At 46.2% G+C, this 24,569-nt stretch overlaps 1 protein-coding gene across 1 annotated transcript in view; it reads right to left on the bottom strand.

Moving 5' to 3' along the window:
- Window positions 1-1,325: 1,325 nt before the first annotated feature.
- The window catches only part of spata2 (spermatogenesis associated 2), a 41,627-nt gene continuing 18,383 nt past the window's right edge, over window positions 1,326-24,569 (bottom strand). Inside the window, exon 3 of the mRNA XM_070895009.1 lies at window positions 1,326-3,186. Within this exon, the coding sequence (XP_070751110.1) occupies window positions 1,918-3,186 (1,269 nt within the window). The 3' untranslated portion in view covers window positions 1,326-1,917. The remainder of the gene's footprint in view (window positions 3,187-24,569) is intronic.

Here is a 24,569-nt window from a genome sequence, read left to right on the forward strand (position 1 = left end):
GATAGGGTAGATAGAAATAGACTATTTTCCCTGGTGGATGGGGGGGGGGGGGGAGTCCAGAACAAGGGGACATAACCTTTAAATTAGAATTAGGCTGTTCAGAGGTGGTGTCGGGAAGCACTTCTTCAAACCAAAGGTGGTGGTAATCTGGAAATCTCTCCAACAAGAAGTTGTTGAGGCTAGGTCAATTGACAATTTCAAAACGGAGTGATAAGATTTTAGTTAGGCGAGGGTATTAAGGGATTTGGAACCAAGGCAGGCAAATGGAGTTAAGATACAGATCAGCCATGATCTAACTGAATTGCGTTACAGGCTCAAAAGGCTGAATGGCCTATTCCTGTTCCTATCAACTGCTTTTCAGATTATCTGAAACACAGAATTGTGGATATCACACCCATATACTGCATACAACAATATGCATTAATGTATAGATCACAACCCAGGTATGCAGGTAATAAAATCCTGCCGAAAAGGTACTGTTTGTACAAGGAATTGAAGTACATTTAAGTTACAGTAAAAACTCCCTTCCTCAAAAGTTTAAAATACCTATCTTTTGAAAGAAGCTTCCCGATTGTTCAATGGGTATATTCACTACCTGGTATACTGCTAAGCCATACACAACAGAAGGCCCCAACGTTTGATCTCTGGCCTGTGATGAGTTTGATGATCTCAGCTGAGCAACAGCAGGAATGCTGTCTGTGGTCTTCAGCTGGGTGAAGGGGGGGGATAATAAAACTGAGATTACTCGCCTTAATTGTAATCCACTGATCCCATTTGAAAAGTACACAAATGGAAGGATGGATCTGGCTCAGCCAGATTGAAGGGTCTGTCAAAACTCATGAGTGAAGAACAGTACCTGCACAACTGAACCCTAGCATGAGTCAGCACTTTAAGAGGAAGGGTAGGAAATGTTTTATAACTACATCTCACATTTATCTGGTTAGTGAACAGATAAATGATAAACTGACAGATCAATTGATCTCTTCGTGGAGGAACTTACCTAGAAATCAGGTTGTAACGGACAAAAGTTCAATAGCTAGTTAAAACTGAATATGGTTAAAATATCTGTTTAGACTGTGCCAGTAGAAAATTGAATACATCAAATGTAATTGAGTATGTCATAAGATTCTGTGGTACCACAACTGACAGTATAGCCTGTGGATACAAGGGAGGGATCCATGAACCTCACAACTCAGGAGATACAAATTAACAAATATATTCAGTATTGTAAACTCAAAATAATTATTCAGTATTACCAGTACATAAGGATGTTAAATTGTGTCTGAATCTAGGTTAACTCCTTGGCTTAAAATAAACCACCAGAATTTAGCATTGCCAAGCGCAGTTTTATTCATACAAGCAATGATTTAACAGTCTTCAACAAAAAAAAAATGCATGGATAAGCCAAGAGATACCAGAACAGGATCAGGGTTCCCATCAGAAAACACACACTTGCTCACCTATTGCAAGTAAAAAATAATTATGAAACACTATCACATTAGAAAAAGGCAAGAGAAAAATTGCACATCAATAACAAGGCTTGTTCATATAAACATGACAGTTTTACATTAAATCCTCCAGCATCAAATATAGCAGACTGATGTCTCCCATTCACTTCTGGTTACAAAATATTTATCTGCTCCCGGTTCTAAACCCTCATTTTCTATATCACTGGTGTGATTTTTTTTTAGATCAAAGCAGCTTTTAACATACATACATCAGCCCTTGAAAAATATAGCAGCAACTTAAATACCTTAAGATACATATTGTACAAGAACAGTACATATTGTACAAGAGATCACAGTGTGCAATTGAATTTCAACAGAATTTTCATTCTACAATCTGTATATTTTCAAAATATTCTCAGCATAGATTTTTCCAGGGCTGATCATGCATCATTATTCCAGAATATATAATTCATCTGTATACAGTATAAAGTTTACTAGATTTGAAGTTGAGCTGGCTGCTTGCATGGAAACTGTGATTCTTATTCTTGTTGCATAAATCCTGATGATAACAAGCCCTGCAATCTTCACAGGAGACTTTAGAACAGTTCACACAAGTGAACCTTGCACCAGGTTTGTCACAAAATCCACAGCGCATTATGCTAGAGCCCTTGGAACTGGGTAAGCGCTCTTGATACTGTGGTGTGGTAGAAAACGCACATTTCTCCTTCAGAGCAGAACTCATAGAAAGATCATTTTGAACAGATGATGAGCGTGAAAAGATACCCATTACTCTTGGATATTCATGTTTACAAGTGTAAGGTGTACACTCTCTGGTGTCTCGTTGGCACTGGTTACAAAGAATCTTGTCACATTTTTGGCAAGTTGAGGTACCACTGGATATTCCACATATTTGGCACTTCAACGCAACTGCGCTAGATGCACTTTCTTTGGTAAGATGTGGAGTCTCATGGTACATAATTCTTAGGTCATTACTTTTCATCAATCTTGTACTGTGACTATTTGTTGTGTCTGCCCATCTCTGTGGTAAAGTGCTTCTAGGATCTTCAGCTGTGTAAAGATCCAGTTCATCATCAAGTGCATGGAAAGAAGTGTTAAGATTGGTTTTGGTTTCTGCTCTCCAACTATCAGTCGGAGACTGCAAGTATTCCTCCGACCCTCCACGTGGGGAACTTGACATAGCAAGAAGTGATGGTGTAGGACGAAAAATCTCATCAGTCATGTCCTCAAAAGAGTCATAAACCACTTCTTTTTTGCGATGTACAGGTGTCAAATACTGCTTCTCCATATGATTTTCATCATTATCTATAGGTGGTGAAGATTTGTACATCAACTGTTTCATGCAACTGTTCGATATACGTTCAGCGTCTGATCTTCGAAAGTCCACTGTTTTAGGCATGCCTTCCATCAGTCTGCGTTGTCTTTTCATTGCATCAATGCAACCCCTCATATCTTCGGTGCTGTTCTTTCGTTCTTCGACCACATTAAGCTCTGAATAACCTTTACCTTTTATTTGTGAACAGATTTCAAGTAAATTTTCACATTCAATTCCAGCCAAGAAGAGGTCAAAAGAAATCAATTTCACATGGTTAGTGTTTACTTTGTTTCTCAGTTCATACGCTTCCTTTTCCTGGTAATAACCTATATGATGTAGGATACACCAAATATCATCTTCACACATCGCAGATTTGATATAGTAGACAAAATGCCCCGTAAACGTCTAGAATAGAAAGAAAAGTTGAATGAGTCATGTTCTTAGAATTTCACACATGGTAACTTTTTCTACAACTTCCTTTAACAGGATTGTAAACTTGTAAATGCATTAGACAGCCATGGGGTTTAAATTTGGACTCATTTAAAATTGTAACAATCTACAATGTTATAATTCAATTATTTTGTTCCAGGTTATCAAAAACAAACAGTAAAACATTTTTTTTTTTTTAAAAAGGAGGGCATCACAAAGATCTCTTGTCCGCAAAGTATAGATATCAACACCAAACAAGAATTCAAAATATTTTACTATGATAATCAGCTTGAATGAATGAATGACTGACAATGAGGAAAGCTTTTCAAAGTTAAAATCCCAGGTATAATTTGGGCATAAGGTTTTACAGAATTCCAAAAATATGATCTATGCTCGTTTAGCACGGTGAATAATTCTCACCTCATTTCCTCCTTTTGACTATCAACCAGTAAAATATTTCACTAAACATTTGTGTTGGTTTCAATCACTTATAATAAAACAACGAAGACAGTTGACTACATTCAAGCCTTCCGGAGCAAAAATTATGAGTAATGTTCCATTCAAGTCTGGTTTGCTCTTTCTGACTAAGCAACTTTGAAGTCGAGTTCCTTAGAGATTAGACAGCATCATTTTGAAGAACAACTTGTATTTATATAGTGCCTTTAACATAGTAAAATGTCCCAAGGCACTTCACAGAAGTATTGCAAGACAACAACAAAAAATTGACAGAGCTGCACAAGGGGAAATTAGGGCAGATGACCAAAAAGCTTGGTCAAAGAGGTAGGTTTTAAGGAGCGTCTTAAAAAGGAGGAAAGAGGCAGAGGGGTTTAGGCAGGGAATTCCAGAGCTTGGGGCCAAGGAAACATCAGGGATGCTCAAGAGGGCAGAATTAGAGGTGCGCAGATATCTCGGGGGTTTGAGAGGCTGGAGGAGATTAGAGAGATAGGGAAAAGAAAATACAGAGAAAAGTCAGAAGCTAAGAAAATTAACAGCACGAGGAGAACAGAAAAGCCAAGAAATAATAATTAATTTATACACCATTTTTAGTGAAGAAAATATCTCAAGGTGCTTCATAGACGGATAAATGGACAGACAGGGGCCTTTGTGAGAAGAGGTAGGATTGGTGACTCATTTGGTTGAAGAGATGCAGTTTGAGGGGGATTTGAAAGGCAAAGAAAGATGTAGAGAGACAAAGAGGTATAGTAGGGAATGGCAGAAAATTGGACCAAGACAGTCAAAAGCGCCGCCATCATTAGTGGGACTGTACTCACCCGATTCCATTCTTATCTATCTAATCGTAGCCAGAAAATTTCCTACAATGGCTTCTCTTTCCACTCTCACACCGTTACCTCTGGTGTCCCCCAAGGATCGCTCCTTGGCCTCCTCTTATTTCTCATCTATATATGCTGCCCCTTGGCGATATCATCCGAAAACACGGAGTCAGTTTCCACATGTACGCTATCGACATCCAGCTCTATCTCTCCATCACTTCTCTTGACCCCTGGTTGGTATCTAAATTGTCAGATTGCTTGTCCGACATCCAATACTGGATGAGCAGAAATTTTCTCCAATTATTGGGAAGACCGAAGCCATTATCTTTGGTCCCTGCTGCAAACTGCGTTCCCTAACCACTGATTCCTAGCATCAAATCTCTGAGGGTGAAGAAGACTGTTCACAACCTAGATGTCATATTTGACCCTGAAATAAGTTTCCAGCCAAATATCCGTGGCATAACTAAAACCGCCGTTTTCCACCTCCATAACACTGCCCGCCTCGACCCCTGCCTCAGCTCTTCTGCTGCTGAAACCCTCATTCATGTCTTGGTTACCTCTAGACTTGACTACTCCAACTCACTCCTGGCTTGCCTCCCACATTCTACACTACGTAAACTTGAGGTCATCCAAAACTTAGCAGCCCGTGTACTAACTCGCACCAAGTCACGATCATCCATCACCCCTGAGCTTTCTGACCTACATTGGCTCTGGTAAAACAACGCCTCGATTTGAAAATGTTCATCCTGGTTTACAAATCACTCCATGGCCTTGCCCCTCCCTATCTCTAAACTTGTTCAGCCTCACAGCCTCACAACCCCACAAGATGTCTGTGCTCCTCAAATTCTGCCCTCTTCAACATCCCTCATTATAACTGCTCAACCATCGGTGGCCATGCCTTCAGCTGTTTGGGCCCTAAGCTCTGGAACTCACCGTATCTCTTTCCTCCTTTAAGGCACTCCTTAAAACCTACCTCTTTAAACAAGCTTTGGTCATCTGCCTTAATTTCTTCTTCTGTGGCTCGGTGTCAAATTTATCTGTTTTGTCTTGCAACACTGTTGTGAAGCGCCTTGGGACGTTTTACTACATTAAAGGCGCTTTATACATAAAAGCTATTATTATTGGTGAAACAGATGGAAAGGGAGATGCACAGAAGGGCAGAATCAGAGGGCACAGGAGGGGACAGAAAGCTGTAAAAAGTTGCAAAGGCACAGTGGTCCGAGGTTGTGGAGAGATTTGTAGATGAGTGCAAGGATTTAAAACTTGATGGGTGTAGCGGGTTAGATAGCCAGTGTAGGTAAATAACAATGCTGTAATCAGCAAGGAGGACAAGAGGCAAAAAAGAGTTTTAAATGAGCTGGATTTATAGAGACTGGCAATGGGGGTATTAGAGAAAGGCCATGTCTAAATGTGGCAAATGTGTGGATAGGAATTTTGGTTATAATACATGAGATTTAGGGTTAGAATTAGGCAATAATGCAATGGTGGAAACAAAGCTGTACACAGCTTGAACTGTGCCAAAGAAGCTTCAATTATAATATTTCAAAAATGATAGCTTTTGTCATCCCCACGTTCAATTGGAGGAAATTGTTCATCTCAGAAACATAGAATTTTTTATTTGGAGGAAGCCTTTTATTCCTTCTTGCCCGTGCTGAACTTTAGTACCTTTCGAGGATTGGTTTTACAAAATAGTCCCATTTTACTGCTTCCTTCCCATATCATTTTGCATTCTTCAAGAAATTTATCCAATACCTTTTTGTTAGCTGCAATTACTTTAGCATCAATCGCCACTTGTGGCAAAGCATTCCTATTTTGATAAATATACTCCTTTATGTATCGAGCCCATATCGTAAGACTCCGGCCTCATTTTCCATTTACCTACCAATGGAAATCATCTAAATATGCCTCGTGCATTCCTTTTCTCACTTTTGAACACCTCTATCAAATCTCCCTCAGTACAAGAGACTACGGGACCAAATTTCCCCATGAGTTGCACTGTTTTTTTTGGTGTATCTTTTTAGTTGCAAATATGGCCATTTAATTTGCGCTAATGTAAGTAAGTTAGTTAGGTTTTTTGTTAGGTCAGTTTTTTTTTTCCCCAAAAGGGGGTGTTTCCAGCCACTTACATCATTTGTGCCAATTTGGCCAGAAAAAGGTTGTACTAAACTAACTTGGGCAGCGTATGTGTCCACTTTTGTCCGCACTGAAAGACCTTACTTACAGTTAAGGAATTGGTGCAAGTAACTACATTTAAAAGTACCACCAAGCACCAAACAAAGCACAAAAAGTAATAAACAAACAATTAATTAATAAAATAGCAGGAACCCTTTACCTAAAGCACCAAGACCAAAGTAATAAGCAATCAATAAATAATAAAAAAAATAGAAGGAATCCTGCATCTAAAGCACCAAAATCAATCAGTAAATAATAAAAAAGACAGAACTCCTACCTTAGGAACGCAGCTGGCCGCTGATGAGGGATCCCATTTGGCCAGGGCTAGGGAAGGCGTGCTTCAGCCCCTCCCACACAGCCTGCAGCGCGCGTTTGCCGAAATGGCCTGCCAGGAGTTACTGCACATGCGCGCAGACTCTAGCATGCATGTGCAGAGGTCCCGGCACTGTTTTCAGCGCCAGGACTTAGCTCCGCCTCCCTATCTATCTTCTGCGCCACGCCAGCTCCAGAGACAGCCTGAGAATCGGCCATGATCGGACGGAATTTTTTTGGCACTGCTTCGGAGGTAAAATGTCGGTGGGAAGCTCAGAGGTGCGGCAAAAAAAACGGAGGGCCAAATTTGGGCCCTACAGCCCTAGCTCTACCTTCCCTTGTTCCTCATAATTCAGATTCTTAATCACCGGTATCATCCTGGTATACCTGTATTGTACCTTTCTCCACGGCATGAGGAGTCCAAGACTACAAAGTATTCCAGACCAGGCCTAACCATTTTGTAGAGTTGCCATGACCTCTTTACTTTTATAAATCAATCCCTCTTGATACAAATCCTATTTGCCTTCTTAAGACTTTACCCCTCAGTCCCAATCATCTACTTTTAAAGGATGGATGTACTTACAACCTTAAATCCAGTTGCTCCTCCACTGCATGAAGAAATTTACATTGAGTGTCTATTTTTATTTTCACTCGTGCCCAAAATGTATTTCCTCACATTTTTCTGTATGACGCTGCCCATTCTCCTAGCCTGATTGTGTCCTCCTTTACTCTTCTCAGCTGTTTGTTATTCCTCCCTATTTAGTATTGTCAATAAACTTTGATACTTCCCCCTTCACACCCTAGTTTTGATGATGTTTACTCACAACAATGTTCGACAAGCAGTCTGACAGCAGACACAAGCATGGGGTGGTTGAGGTAAAGCTGGAAGTGTATGTATGTAAACTGACCTAATGCTTATGGAACATTACACCAAGAGAAGAAAGGGGGCTAAGGATGAATCATTGGGTAACTTTGCAAGTAACTAACCAAGGGGAAAAAAGCTATTGCTGGAGACATGCTGGCTATAGTGTGATAGGTAAGAGTGGAACTATACAAAGGCAATCCACAAAGCTGGACCACATAGGAGAAGAATAATGAAATCGGCCTTGTCAACACCATGGAGAGTTTCAGGAGGACAAGGAATGTACTGCAGTTATAATCAGAGGAAAAACAGGCTGACAGCCAAAATCTGTGCAGAATCTGTACTTCTGGAGTCAAGGTTAGCAATTGTAACCAGTTTATTTAACTTAATTGTCCGCAAAGAACAAGAGGACAAAAGCTTGCAGTGGCAGTGGATATGTGCAAGAGACTCGCAGCTAAAAGTTTATAAACCCCTCGGGAAAAAGATGTATGAGTATCTGATTATGAATGGTTAAAATAATAAATAAGAGATGATGATGATGGAATAGGGTCTAAAACAATAAGGCTGTTGAGATCTTGAAAACATCATGCCACAGAAGGCAACATCATGTCCAGGATGAAAGCAGACAGACTTGCTTATTCTGTAATTTTGTTTAATTTACCTTTGAGAGGGGGATTGAGGAAATAGAAATTCAACAGAGCCTTTCCACAAAAGATTAAATAAGGTTATCATGGCAGAGTCCATAATGGAGCAGATTGTATATAGTCTTTAAAAGGAACGTGTTGGTTGGGTTGAAAAGCCTTTTCTTGTCCCATACTTTCTTGCAAGTTCTTAAAATGCTCAGCTTTCAATTATTGATCAGTGACATGCTATCTGATCTCCACTCCCCCTCCAGCGGCGAACGGAACACCTCCAGTGGCAGCAGATGGGCCTCTCCTCCACGATGGAGTCCGGGCCTCCTCGACGACGGCTAGACCTCCTGCGGTGACAGGCGATCTCCTCCTCAACGGTGACCGGGTCGGCTGGCCTCCTTCTCTCCCCACCCCTTCAGCAACGACTGGAGCTCTCCTTCCCCATCGGTGACCTGGCCTCCTCTCCTCCTCCAGCATGTGGTGAGTTCCATGGCTGTGACCCCCCCTCCCACCGCCCTCCCACTCTGAACCCCAGTGGGCCACTGACCCTCCCAATGCCTGTCCCCAACCAGGCCTCGGATCACCAACCATCAAAGGCGCTACCCAGCGCCGAGCCTGCGGCCAACATCTCACCGTAGGCAACTAGGCCCATACAGCAATACCTGGTCTCCAGTCGTCTTGGACTCCCTTGCCACTGGATCAAGACCGTGCTCAGCTAAAGCCCATGTGGTGGCTGGTATGCAACGACCACCCCACGTTTGAAGAACTCACGCACCGGCATCTTCCACTCCTCTAACATGAAGTTTGGGACCTGAAACGTCAGTGCCCTCATGGACAACTCCAACAGCGACAGGCCGGAACACCGCACCGCCATAGTTGCCTGGGAACTTTGATATCGACATCACCGCCCTAAGCGAGACCCGGCGGGCAGGGGAAGGCCAGTTCAAGGAACAAGGTGGAGGTTACACCTTCTTTTGGAAGGTAAACCAGAGGCAGAATGCCGCCTCCACGGAGTCGGCTTCACCATCAAAAACGAGCTGGTCGACCGCCTCAAAGACTCCCCCCCCCTGTGGGGTTAATGAATGCCTCATGAATCTTCGATTGACCCCATCCCGGAACCAGTGCGACACAGTCATCAGGGCGTAAGCCCCAACACTCGATGCAACAGATGAGGCCAAAGAGGGTTTTTACTCCAACCATGAGAAATTCCTGTCCTGCGTCCCCGCGGGCGACAAACTGATCCTCCTTGGTGACTTCAACGCCAGGGTCGGCAAGGACACGTACCTCTGAGGAGGCATGATTGGCAGAGAAAGCCAACTCCAGCAGTAGCCTACTCCTGACAAAATGTCCAGAACATGAACTTGTCATCAACACCCTGTTCCACCAGAGGCATCGTGGCAACACTCTCGCTCTAAACACTGGCACCTTCTCGACTGTCATCGTCCGAGCCAGGGATCGCAAGGATGTGCGCATCACCCGCGCCATGACAGGAGCCGACGACTGCTAGACGGACCACCGCCTAATCCAATCCATCTTTGACATCAACATAGCCCAAAAGCACAGGGGGCAGAAGCAGTGCCGCAAAAAAGTCAATGCCGGGGCACTTAAGGACCCAGCTAAGAGAGCCCTATACAGTCAGCGCATCACAGCTAACCTGGCGTGCCTTATTGACCCCCGAGACGTAGAATGCCCACAGCGCTTGGTCTGCCCTCCAGGCCTCCATAACCAGTGCCTGCAAAGAGACGCTCGGTCACTCAACCTGGAAACATCAGGACTGGTTTGATGAGAATGATCAGGAGATCCAAGAGCTAATAGATTGCAACGCAGGGAATTTCTGAGCCTCAAACAACAACCCAACTCAGGAGCAGCAAAGCAGCATTACAGACGGCTCAAGGCTGAGGTCCAACAAAAACCCGGGACCTAAAGAACAGGTGGTGGATGGAGAAAGCACAGGAGATACAGCAGCTAGCTGACAGCCATGATGTGCGAGAGTTCTTCATCAAAGTCAAGGCCACCTACAGTCCAAACACCCAAGGCCCCACCCCACTGCTGGCCAAGAACGGGGAAACATTCAAGGACACCGAAGCAGTCAGAGCCCGCTGGAAGGAGCACTTCGAAGATCTCCTCAATCGAGACTCTGCCTTTGACTCAAGTGTTCTCAACTTCATCCCGCAGCATGTGACCCGCCACCACCTCAGTAAGACCCCAACACTGCATGAGGTAGAAAAAGCCATAAGACAGCTTAAAAACAAGGTTACGGGAGCAGATGGAATCCCTGCTGAGGCACTGAAGTATAGGAGAGAGGCACTGTTGGCTTGAATACATGACCTTATCTCTCTCATCAGGGAGGAGAGCATGTTGGGAGAACTCAGAGATGCAGTGATCGTGACCATCTTTAAAAAAGGGGACAAGTCCGACTGTGGCATCAACAGAGGAATCTCCTTGCTACCAGCCACTGGGAAAATCGTCGCTAGATTCCTCCTCAACTGATTTCTTCCTGTGGCCGAGGAGCTCCTCCCGGAGTTGCCCCTATGGGGCACAATGGACATGATTTTTGCAGTGCGACAGCTGCAGGAAAAATGCAGGGAACAGCACCAGCCCTTATACATGGTCTTCTTCCACCTTACAAAGGCCTCTGACATTGTCAACTGCGAGGGTCTGTGGAGCGTCGTCCTCCGTTTTGGATGCCCCCAAAAGTACATCACCATGCTCCAAGACGACATGCAGGCCGTGATCCTTACCAACAGATCAGTCACAGACCCAATCCACGTCCGGCCAGGGTCAAGCAGGGCTGCGTCGTCGCTCAACCCTCTTCTCAATCTTCCTTGCTGCCATGCTTCACTTCAGTCGACAAGCTCCCTGCTGGAGTGGAACTAAACTACAGAACCAGTGGGAACCTGTTCAACCTTCACGGTCTCCAGGCCAGGTCCAAGACCACCCCAACCTCTGTCGTCGAGCTATAGTACATGGACGACGTCAGCGTCTGCGCACATAGAGGCTGAACTCCAGGACATAGTTGACGTATTTACTGAGTCATACGAAAGCATGGGCCTTACGGCTAAACATCAGCAAGACAAAGGTCCTCCACCAGACTGTCCTCGTAGCACAACACTGTCACCCAGTCATCAAGATCCACGGCGCGGCCCTGGACAACGTGGACCACTTCCTTTATCTCGGGAGCCTCCTATCAACAAGAGCAGGCATCGATGACGAGATCCAACACCGACTCCAGTACACCCTTTGGCTGCCTGAGGCAAAGAGTGTTTGAAGATCAGGCTCTCAAAACTGCCACCAAGCTCATGGTCTACAGGGCTGTAGTAATACACGCCCTCCTGTATGGCTCATAAACATGGACCATGTACAGTAGACACCTCAAGTCGCTGGAGAAATACCACCAGCGATGCCTCCGCAAGATCCTACAAATCCCCTGGGAGGACAGGCGCACCAATGTTAGCATCCTCGTCCAGGCCAACATCCCAGCATCGAAGTATTGATCACACTTGATCAGCTCCGCTGGGCAGGCCACATTGTTCGCATGCCAGACACAAGACTCTCAAAGCAAGCATAGAAACATAGAAACATAGAAAATAGGTGCAGGAGTAGGCCATTCGGCCCTTCTAGCCTGCACCGCCATTCAATGAGTTCATGGCTGAACATGCAACTTCAGTACCCCATTCCTGCTTTCTCACCATACCCCTTGATTCCCCTAGTAGTAAGGACTTCATCTAACTCCTTTTTGAATATATTTAGTGAATTGGCCTCAACAACTTTCTGTGGTAGAGAATTCCACAGGTTCACCACTCTCGGTGAAGAAATTCCTCCTCATCTCGGTCCTAAATGGCTTCCCCCTTATCCTTAGACTGTGTCCCCTGGTTCTGGACTTCCCCAACATTGGGAACATTCTTCCTGCATCTAACCTGTCTAACCCCGTCAGAATTTTAAACGTTTCTATGAGGTCCCCTCTCATTCTTCTGAACTCCAGTGAATACAAGCCCAGTTGATCCAGTCTTTCTTGATAGGTCAGTCCCGCCATCCCGGGAATCAGTCTGGTGAACCTTCGCTGCACTCCCTCAATAGCAAGAATGTCCTTCCTCAGGTTAGGAGACCAAAACTGTACACAATACTCCAGGTGTGGCCTCACCAAGGTCCTGTACAATTGTAGCAACACCTCCCTGCCCTTGTACTCAAATCCCCTCGCTATGAAGGCCAACATGCCATTTGCTTTCTTAACCGCCTGCTGTACCTGCATGCCAACCTTCAATGACTGATGTACCAGGACACCCAGGTCTCTTTGCACCTCCCCTTTTCCTAATCTGTCACCATTCAGATAATAGTCTGTCTCTCTGTTTTTACCACCAAAGTGGATAACCTCACATTTATCCACATTATACTTCATCTGCCATGCATTTGCCCACTCACCTAACCTATCCAAGTCGCTCTGCAGCCTCATAGAATTCTCCTTGCAGCTCACACTGCCACCCAACTTAGTGTCATCCGCAAATTTGGAGATACTACATTTAATCCCCTCGTCTAAATCATTAATGTACAGTGTAAACAGCTGGGGCCCCAGCACAGAACCTTGCGGTACCCCACTAGTCACTGCCTGCCATTCTGAAAAGTCCCCATTTACTCCTACTCTTTGCTTCCTGTCTGACAACCAGTTAGCCTGTCTATATCCCTTTGCAGATTTTTTGTGCCCACCTCACAAATTTGTTTTCCCACCCATCTTTGTATCATCAGCAAACTTGGCAATATTACACTCAGTCCTTTCAGCCAAGTCATTAATATAGATTGTAAGTAGTTGAGGACCAATCCCTGCGGCACCCCATTAGTCACTGTTTGCCAACCGGAAAATGATCTATTGATCCCGACTCTCTGTTTTCTGTTAGTTAGCCAATCCTCTATCCATGCTAATATATTACCCCAACCCCATGAGCTTTTATCTTGTGCAGTAACCTCTTACGTGGCATCTTATCAAATGCCTTCTGGATATCCAAACACACGACATCCACTGGTTCCCCTTTATCCACCCTGCTCGTTACATCCTCAAAGATCTCCAGCAAATTTGTCAAACATGATTTCCCTTTCATAAAACCATGCTGACTCTGCTTGATTGAATCATGCTTTTCCAAATGTCCCGCTACTACTTCCTTAATAATGAACTGCAGCATTTTCCCAACACCATCATAGGCAGTCCCTCGGAATCGAGGTAGACTTGCTTCCACTCCTAAAGTGAATTCTTTGGTGGCTGAACAGTCCAATACGAGAGCCACCTTGTCACAGGTGGGACAGACATTCTTCGGGGGAAGGGGGGGGGATGGAACTGATTTGCCGCACGTTCCTTCCGCTGCCTGCGCCTGACCTCTTCACGCACCCGGATGCACTTTCTCCGCCTAGGGCGGTCTTCGGCCAGGGACTCCCAGGCGTCAGTGGTGATGTTGCACTTTACTAGGGAGACTTTGAGGGTGTCCTTGTAACGTCTCCGCAACCCACCTTTGGCTCATTTGCCGTGAAGCAGCTTAGAGTGGACTGAAGCTGATCAGAGTGTGGTCAGTGCTTCAATGCTGGGGATGTTAGCCTGGGCGAGGACACTGATGTTGGTGCGCCTGTCCTCCCGGTGATTTGCAGGAACTTGCAGAGACATCGTTGGTGATAGATCTCCAGCCACTTGGTGTTTTCTGTACATCGTCCATGCCTCTGATCCATACAGAAGGCTGCACTGGTGATGTTGAATCTCCGCATCAATGTCTGCCTTTGTTGATAAGAGGCTCCAGAGGAATGGGAAGTGGTCCACATTGTCCAGGGTCGCGCGGTGAATTTTGATAACTGGGGGGCAGTGCTACGTGGTGAGGACAGGCTGGTGTAGGACCTTTGTCTTATGGATTTTAAGCGCAAGGCCATGCTTTCATATGCCTCAGTAAATTCATCGACTATATCCTGGAGTTCAGCCTCAGATGTGCGCAGTCGCAGGCATCGTCCGCGTATTGTAGCTCAACGACAGAGGTTGGGGTGATCTTGGACCTGGCCTGGAGGTGGCGTAGGTTAAACAGCTTCCCACTGGTTCTGTAGCTTAATTCCACTGCAGCGGGGAGCTTGTTGAACGCGAAGTGGAGCATGGCAGCGAGGAAGATTGAGAAGAGGGTTGGAGCGATGACGCAGCCCTGCTCGACGCCGGTCCGGACGTGGATTGGGTCTGTAATAGATCCGCTGGTAAGGATCACAGCCTGCATGTCGTCGTGGAGCAGGCGAAGGATGTTAAACTTTTGGCTGCATCCAAAATGGAGGAGAACGCTCCATAAGCCCTCACGGTTGACAGTGTCAAAAGCTTTTGTAAGATCGAAAAAGGCCATGTATAAGGGCTGGCACTGCTCCCTACATTTTTCCTGCAGTTGTCGCGCTGCAAAGATCATGTCAGTTATGCCCCGTAGGGGATGAAATCCGCATTGTGATTCCGGGGGGAGCTCCTCGGCTACAGGGAGAAGACGGTTGAGGAGAGCTCTCGCGATAATCTTCCCAGTGGCTGATAGCAGGGGGATTCCCATGTAGTTGCCGCAGTTGGACTTGTCCCTCTTTTTAAAGATGGTCACGATCACTGCATCTCAGATCTCCCGGCATGCTCTCCTTCCTCCAAATGAGAGATGAGGTCATGTATCCGCGCCAACAGCGCCTCTCCGCCATACTTTAGCGCCTCAGCAGGAATTCCATCTGCACCCGTAGCTTTGTTATACTTGAGCTGTTTTATAGCTTTGCCTACCTCTTGCAGCGTTGGGATTTCACGGGGGTGGTGGCGGGTTGCATGCTGCGGGATGGGGTTGAAAACACTCGAGTCAAAGGCAGAGTCTCGATTGAGGAGATCTCCAAAGTGCTCCTTCCAGCGGGCCTCAACAGCCTCGGTGTCCTTGATGAGTGTTTCCCCATTCTTGACCAGGAGTGGGGTGGGGCCTTGGACCGTAGGTGGTCTTGACTGCAATGAAGAATCCTCGTATATCGTGGCTGTCGGCCAGTTGTTGTATCTCCTGTGCTTTTTCCATCCACCACCTGTTCTTTAGGTCCCGGGTTTTTTGTTGGACCTCAGCCTTGAGCTGTCTGTAACATTGCTTTGCAGCTCCCGAGTTGGGTTGTTGCTTGAGGCTCAGAAATGCTCTGTGCTTACAATTTATTAGTTCTTGGATCTCCTGATCATTTTCATCAAACCAGACCTGGTGTTTTCTGGTTAAGTGACTAAGTGTCTCTTCACAGGCACTGGTTATGGAGGCCTGAAGGGCAAACCAAGCGCTGTGGGCCTTCAGCATCTCAGGGTCATCAAGACACGCCAGATTAGCTGCGAGGCGCTGGCTGTATAGGGCTCTCTTAGCTGGGTCTTTAAGTGCCCCGGCATTAACTTTTTTGCGGCACTGCTTCTGCTGTCCCTCTGCTTTGGGGCTATGTTAATATCGATGATGGATCGGATTAGGCGATGGTCCGTCCAGCAGTCGTCAGCTCCTGTCATGGCGTGGGTGATGCGCATATCCTTGCGATCCCTGGTTCGGATGATGACATAGTCGAGCAGGTGCCAGTGTTTGGAGCGAGGGTGTTTGCCATGATGCCTTGTATTTGTTCCTCTGGCGGAACAGGGTGTTGGTGATGATGAGTTCGTGTTCTAGACATTTTGTCAGGAGTAGGATACCTCTGGATTGGCTTTCCCTACCCTCTCTCTGCCAATCACACCTCTCCATAGGGCTGTATCTTTGCTGATCCTGGCATTAAAGTCATCTAGGAGGATCAATTTGTCGCCCGTGGGGACGCAGGACAGGGATGTCTCGAGGTTGGAATAAAAACCCTCTTTAGCCTCATCCATTGCATCAAGTGTTGGTGTGTACGCACTGATGACTGTGGCGCATTGGTTCCGGGATAGGGTAAGGCGAAGAGTCATGAGGTGTTCGTTAACCCCGCAGGGGGAGTCTTTGAGGCAGTCAACCAGTTCATTTTTGATGGCGAAACCGACTCCATGAAGGCGGCATTCTTCCTCTGGTTTTCCTTTCCAGAAAAAGGTGTAACCTCCACCATGTTCCTTGAGCTGGCCTTCCCCTGCCCACTGGGTCTCACTTAAGGCGGCGATGTCGATGTCAAAATGTCTAATTTTCCGGGCAACTATGGCGATGCGCTGTTCCAGCCTGACGCTGTTGGAATTGTCTGTGAGGGTCCTGATGTTACAGATTCCTAACTTCATATTAACGAAGTGGAAGATGTCTGTGCATGAGTTCTTTTAACATGGGGTGGCCGCTGCACACTGGCAACCACACGGGCTTAGCTGAGCAAGGTCTTGGTCTAGTGGCAAGGGGGTCCAAGATGACTGGAGACCAGGCACTGCTGTATAAAGCCTAATTGCCTACGGCGAGGTGTTGGCCGCAAGCTCGGCGCCGAGTAGCGCCATTGATGGTAGATGGCCCGAGGCTTGGTTGGGGGGCAGGCATTTGGAAGGTCAACTGTCCGCTGGAGTTCCGAGGGATGTTTTGGAAAGTTTCTTCCAAGGTTAAAAATTTCCCCAAATGTTTCTAAGTTGTTTCAAAAGTTTAAGAGTTTAAAAGTATTTCCAAATTTTTTTTTTTTTAAGTTAACAGGTTGATTGAAGGTTTAATAAAATTAAGAGTTGATTAAAAGTTGATTAAAAAATGTAAATCAAGTTGTTTAAAAGTTTAACAGATGTTAGGCTAACTGGTCTATAGTTTTCTGCTTTTTGTCTGCCTCCTTTTTAAAAAAAAAATAGGGCCGTGACATTTGTGGTTTTCCAATCTGCTGGGACTGCCCCAGAATCCAAGGAATGTTGGTAGATTACAACCAATGCATGCACTAGCTCTGCAGCCACTTCTCAAGACCCTAGGACATAAGGCATCTGGTCCTTCAGGAAAGTAAACCTGCAGTTCTTCATCATCATAGGTGGTCCATCAACGAAGATGACTTGCTTCCACATGAGTTCACAGATATTTCAATGAAGGACCCAACGTTCCAGTCCTAAACTCCAATTGAAGGGGTGGAAGATGCCTGTGCGTGAATTTTTTAACACGTGGTGACGTTTGCACATCAGCCACCACACAGGCTTGACAGAGCTAGGCCTTTATCCAGTGGCAAGGGTTAACCAGGACGATTGAAGACCTCCTCTGCTGCATGGACCTAATGCGCACACAGATACAGTGTGGGCTGGCCCGTGCTGCCCCTGGGCCCTCAGCTCTGCTGGCCCTGTACCCTCATTTGCCGCAACTCTGCCACGATCTCTCGCCGTTCCTCCGCCAAAAAACACTCACCGCACCTCTGCTATGAGCTCCCACCGCGTGCGGCAGTCCTTACCCAGTCTGCGACTCCAGTCCTACACCAATAAGGGACTCTTAAGTGCCGTCTGAAGTAGCCTAAGCAAGCGAAGTTGTATCAAACCAGACCAATTAGGGATAAGCAATAAATGCCAGTCTTGACAGCAATTCACACACCCAGAGAATTAATTTAAAACATTAATGGGTAACTTTACTGAAAAAAATGTTGAATGATCTGTATACTGTACATAACTGATGGTGTGCCTCCAGTGGCACAAACCCATTCTTTAATAATTCCACAAAAGCTGGTCTGAAGATACACATTCTAGAGCAGTATAGGTCAAGAGATACAGGAACTGAGATACCATCAATAAAAATGCCTGGAAGTAGAAAAATACAAGATGTAGTCAGGAAACACTAAATCACAACGCCGATATTCTGATTTTGGGTCTGCCATGATCACCTGCACAAAACATCAACGTATGGAGAAGCATGTATTTTTTTTTAAACATACAAAAGGTGCTTATTAAGAGTGCAGCATGAAACTAGCTTACACACAGTAGAGTGACAAGGTGACCAGTTTTGTGCTCTATGTTATGCTGCAGGACTGGATGCTGTAGGCTGAATAGCTCTTGGTCGGCCGGCTCGGACAGAATGGCCGAAATGGCCTTTGTCCGTGCTGTAAATTTCTATGATTCTATGACACCAGTCATATCACTGCAAAATACAGCATTTAATCTCCATCACTGCAGAATGGGTTTTTGCTCCACGTTGTCCAATACCAGTCTTATGCTTCATAAGAACACAGAATACAAGAAATATGAGCAGGAGTAGGCCATTTGGCTCCTCAAGCCTGCTCCGCTATTCAATATCATAGCTAATCTGATCTTGGCCTCAACTCCACTTTCTACTGGCATGGTATTGTACAGTAGGTTAGAGTACTGGCACACTGCACTCCTTTTTTTTTTAAGGGCGGGAAAGAGAAGAGAGAAAGCAGAAATGTGAACAATCAATCTACAGAATGCTGGCGTTGCATTCTGTAGTTTGAAAGAATAATACTGATTTAATAATACAACTGCAAGAGAAATGCAGGGAACAGCACCATCCCTTGTACATAGCCTTCTTTGACACTGTTAACCGCGAGGAACTATGGAGCATCCTCCTCGGTTTCGGCTGCCCACAAAAGTTTGCCACCACCCTCCGCGACGACATGCAAGCTGCGATCCTGACCAATGGATCCATCACAGAACCAATCCACGTCCGGACCTGGGTCAAGCAGGGCTGCGACACTGCGCCAACCCTCTTCTCAATCTTCCTCGCTGCAATGCTCCATCATACGTTCAACAAGCTCCCCGCTGGAGTGGAACTAAACTATAGAAGCAATGGGAACCTGTTCAACCTTCGTCGCTTCCAGGCTAGATCCAAGACTGTCTCATCCTCTGTCATCTAACTACAGTACACGGATGATGCTGGCATCTTTGCGCACAGAGGCTGAACTCCAAGCCATCGTCAACATCTTCACCGAGGCGTACGAAAGCATGGGCCTGACACTAAATATCCATAAGACAAAGATCCTCCACCAACCTGACCCTGTCACACATCACTGGCCCCGGTCATCAAAATCCACGGCGCGGCCTTGGACAACATGGACCACCTTCCATACCTCGGGAGCCTACTATCAGCAAGGGCAGACATCGACCGCCTCCAGTGCACCAGCGCAGCCTTCGGTCGCCTGAGGAAGAGAGTGTTTGAGGATCAGACCCTCAAATCTGGCACCAAGCTTATAGTCTGCAGTGATGCCTGCCCTCCTGTATGACTCAGACGTGGACCGTAAACAGCAGTCACCTCAAATCGCTGGAGAAATACCACCAACGATGTCTCCGCAAGATCTTGCAAATCACCTGGGAGGATAGACGCACCAACGTCAGTGTTCTCGATCAGGCCAACATCCCCAGCATCAAAGCACTGACCACACTCAACCAGCTCAGTTGGGCGAGCCACATTGTCCGCATGCCCGACACAAGACTCCCAAAGCAACGCTCTACTCGGAACTCCTACACGGCAAGCGATCCCCAGGTGGGCAGGGGGAACGTTTCAAGGACGCCCTCAAAGCCTCCTTGATAAAGTGCAACATCCTCACCGATGCCTGGGAATCCCTGGCCAAAGAGCGTCCTAAGTGGAGGAAGTGCATCCGGGAGGGCGCTGAGCACCTCGAGTCTCATTGCTGAGAGCATGCAGAAAACAAGCGCAGGCAATGGAAGGAGCGTGCGGCAAACCAGACTCCCCATCCACACTTTCCTTCAACGACTGTCTGTCCCACCTGTGACAGACTATAATTCCCGTATTGGACTGTACAGTCACCTGAGAACTCACTTTTAGAGTGGAAGCATGTCTTCCTCAATTTCGAGGGACTGCCTATGATGATGACTGATTTATCAGTGTTATGTTAAAACAAGAATTATGGCTTAATGAAAGTAGGGTAGGATCTGACGAGAGGAAACAGCTGAAAGATAGGATTGGAGGGATAGACTTAGAATTTTAATGATACAAATCCACACATCTTGATATCCATTGATAACCTTTTATTTGCCCCATTTACTTTACTGATAAATTTTACAATTCAGTGATTTAAAAGTATTTTGCCTCAGCTGAACCCATGCTACACACAATTGGACAAAACATTTCCTGTCAGCTTCAAAATAAAATAAAGACTTTTCAAAAGCAAAATTAATTGTTTTTTTAAACCGTGTCAATAGTCTTCGCTGTCCCTTTTGAACTTTCCCTCAAACTATGCTGGTTTTTAAATTGCAGCTTGCAACCCAGAATACATGCGACACTAATTACGTAAATTACAGAATATTCACTTGAATTGTGAAATTAATTTCTTATTGCGACGTGGAGATAAGCGGAAAGCGCATGTGCCTGATCTGTAAGCAACAGGCAGCTGAGTGGTAAGTACACAGGGAAGTTACAGTTTCTGAATTAGCAGTTGTTAATAAACCAGCAACGTTTACTAATGCTCACTATATAAAAGTGATGAAATAGCTGGGTCAAAACCATTTTATGAGGGAGTTTTTAAAGTTTGCTGATTGTGGCCCATGTTAACTGCCAGAATATTAGATCTGGGCAACCATATAAAACGAGTTTGACACCCCTGCTTTAGAGAGAGTACAGATAAGAGCAAGAATGATCCATGATCTTTTCTTACGTTTTAGTTACTCCAAACCTTTTCTTAAAACGCAACACAATCCAAGACCTAAATGTTGTACTGCTATGTTGGGATGTCAGTGTTGAGGAATGGAGCATCTTTTCCACTTTGGTAAAGGTCAGGTATAAATATAACACAAGCCAGGTGCAGAATAAAGCTCTTTCTAATCAGTGGTTGAACTCCAAATCCAGAATACAATCTGTCTGTACCAGTGTGAATTTTTCCCCATTTCCTATATATCTTTATGGCCCAGGTAAGTGCCAATTTACACTCAATTATGGGTAGCTTTATACTGTTAGTCTGCAACATTTAGAACTGTGATGGTACTACCCAAGGACGCGTGAACAAGAAAAGGCTATTCAGTTAATCAAAACTCATCCCTCTTGATCTACAACTCACCCATCTTGAACTCCCCCGGATGTCTGACTCAATACCTTATCTGTTAGAGTGCTGTATTATTATTGTCACTTGCATTTTAGCTACATTAATATCCGCAAAATTCTATGGCAGGTGGTGGGGCAGAAAGAGAATACACCCAAGCCAGTACACGCCATGCTCACTCTTTGATCAGCTTGTCCAAGTGCTGTCATTATGGGCCCAAGTTTCGGGCCGTGCCTAGAACGGCGCAGCCCCGACCTGGACGCCCGTTTTTCGCACCAGAAAGTGCGCCTAAAAAATACTTACCGATTCTCCGGCTCCCTGCAGGTCCTCTGGAGCTGGGCGTGGCGCAGCATGAGCTGTGGGGGGGGGGGGGCGGAGCCAGGTCCCTGCGCTGAAAACAGTGCCGGGACCTCTGCATAGGCGCTACAGTGGGCGTGCATATGCAGTAGCTCCAGGCGCCCAAAACTGTGTGGGAGGGGCCTGAAGCACGCAGCAACTAACCCTGGCCGAATGGCCTCACTGGGGCTGGTGGATCAGGCTGCACCTCCCACACCCAGCTCCTGCTTCCTCCCACCCAACTTGACTCCTGCTCCCCCCACCGCCCCTAGACCAGACCCGACCCCTACTCCCGCTCCCTCCACCCCCCCCCGGACCATACCCGACCCCCGCTCCTGACCTGACCACCCCTGGCCCCCCTCCCACCTACCTTTAAATCCGGTGCTGGGGGTGGGCCCCGCCTGAAGTCTTGGGCCCAGCCAGCCTCCCTCTCCTCTCCCCCTCCCTCTCTTCTCCCCTTCCCCCTCCTTTTCTTCCCTCCCTCTCCGCTGTCAGAAACACAGACACTGACAGACAGAGAGTGAGAGAGACACACAGACAGACAGAGATAGAGACACTGACAGAGACATACTTGGGGGGGGGGGGGGGGGGCTATCCCCGCACGCTGTTGGAGGACTCCCGGTGCTGCAGTCGGCAAGTAGAAAATGTTTTATTTATTGATTTAATTTTTGTAATTTTTTGATTGATTTATTGGTTGATTTATTGATGTATTTATCATTTATTATTGACGATGGCTCCTTATTTGTAAAACTGAAGTGTTTAATGTTTGTAAACTTCCCTTTAAACCCCCCTCCCTCCCCATTCTCTACGCCTGATTTGTAACCTACGCCTGATTTTCTAAGTGCAGACAAGGTTTTCCTGAGCGTACAATAATCTACACTTACTCCATTCTAAGTTAGTTTGGAGTAAGTTTTCACTGCCTAAACTTTCAAAATGGGCATAAGTGGCCGGACACGCCCCCTTTTGAAAAAAAAACTGTTCCAAACTGAAACTGTTCTAACTGACTAGAACTGGAGCAAACTAAATGCCGAGAATTGCAATTTCTAAGATACTCCATCCTAAACCAGTTGCTCCAAAAAAACAGGAGCAACTCAGGCCGAAACTTGATCCCAATGGGGTCAAGTTTCGGGCCGCGCCTAGAACGGCGCAGCCCCGACCAGGACGCCCGTTTTTCGCTACTTGCTGGTCCCTGGGAGCTCGGCGCGGCGCGTACACAGCAGCGGGGAGCAGAGCCACAGTCGTGCCGATTCTGCAAGTGGAGGGGGGCGGGGCTAAGTTAAATGAGGCAACGCCGTGCCGGCAGCCCTGCACGTGCGCATTGGAATGCGCGCACACGTGCAGTAGCCCAGAAACATTGGCACTCGGCCATTTTTAAAGGGACTTAAAGAAAAGTGTTGATTTGTCTCGTGGACCCCTGGAAAGGCTTGGGATTGAATTTTGGTGATTTTTGTGTGCCTGAAGGAGTACTTTTAGCAGCACTGTTGAATAAATCACCTGGTGTTGACAATGCAGCACCCATTCTGCAAATTTAAGTTTCAAACTGGCTACCTCTCCCTGTTCCTGGCCGAATGGCCTCAGTCACTCTCGCAGCTCGAAGGCTGCTTGCTTGCTGTGTTTTCGGCTGCCGTCAGCCACTGCTGCCGCCCCTATCCCGTGGCCGATTGGCCTCAGCTTCCCTCGCAGCTCGAAGGCTGCTTGCTTGCTGTGTCTTCGGCTGCCGTCAAGCCACTGACGCCGCCCCTGTCTCCTACATGGAAGGCAGGCCTGCCTGAAGCACTGCAGCTCGAAGGCTGCTTGCTGCCGTTGTTTTTGGGCTGCCGTCGAGTCACTGGCGCCGCCACCTGTCTCCAACATGGAAGAAAGGCCTGCCTGAAGCACCGCAGCTCGAAGGCTGCTGCTGCTTCTTCACACAGGTTGGAATATTCAATATTTTGTCTTTGCTTTGTTTATAATTTTTTTAGTCAGGATGGCTCTTTATTTGTATAAGTAAGACTGTTGAATGCTTGTAGAATTTAATTACTTCCCTTCCCGCCAACCCCCCCCCCGGCCCTCGTTCCCTATGCCTGATTTGTAACCTACGCCTGATTTGTAAAGTGTAGGCAAGGTTTTTCTGAGCGTACAAAAATCTACACTGACTCCAAACTAACTTAGAATGGAGTAAGTTTTCACTGCCTAAACTGACGGACACGCCCCCTTTTGAAAAAAAAAATCTGTTCCAAAATGAAACTGTTCTAACTGACTAGAATTGGAGCAAACTAAATGCCGAGAATTGCAATTTCTAAGATACTCCATTCTAAACCAGTTGCTCCAAAAAAAATAGGAGCAACTCAGGTCGAAACTTGACCCCAATGTTTCTGACGATACATTCCAGTAACTTGTATTTATATATCACCTTTAACGTCCCAAAGCACCGCACAGGAGCGTTATCAAACAAAATCTGACTCCAAGGCACACGAGGAGCTATTAGGGCAGATGTCCAAAAGCTTGGTCGAAGAGGTAGCTTTTAAGGAGGGTCTTAAAAGGAGGAAAGAGAGGTGGAGGGGTTTGGGGAGGGAATTCCAGAGCTTAAGGCCTCAGCAGCTGAAAGCACAGCCATCACTTGTGAAGTGATTAAAATTGAGGATGCGCAAGAGGCCAGAATTGGAGGAGCACAGATATGTGAGGGTTGGAGGAGGTTACAGAGATAGGGAGGGGCGAGGCCATGGAGGGATTTGAAAACGGATGAGAAATTTAAAATTGAGTTGTTGCTCAGCCAAGTGCCAAGGTCAGCGAGCACAGGGGTGAAGGGTGAACGGACTTGGTGCGACATAGGATACAGGCAGAGTTTGGGATGAGCTTAAGTTTAATGGAGCTTCCTCACAACTGATGTAAAATTGATGGATCAGCAGTTCCCTGGTTTCG

Source organism: Pristiophorus japonicus, chromosome 12 (assembly GCF_044704955.1).
Source record: "Pristiophorus japonicus isolate sPriJap1 chromosome 12, sPriJap1.hap1, whole genome shotgun sequence".
NCBI lineage: Eukaryota > Metazoa > Chordata > Chondrichthyes > Pristiophoridae > Pristiophorus > Pristiophorus japonicus.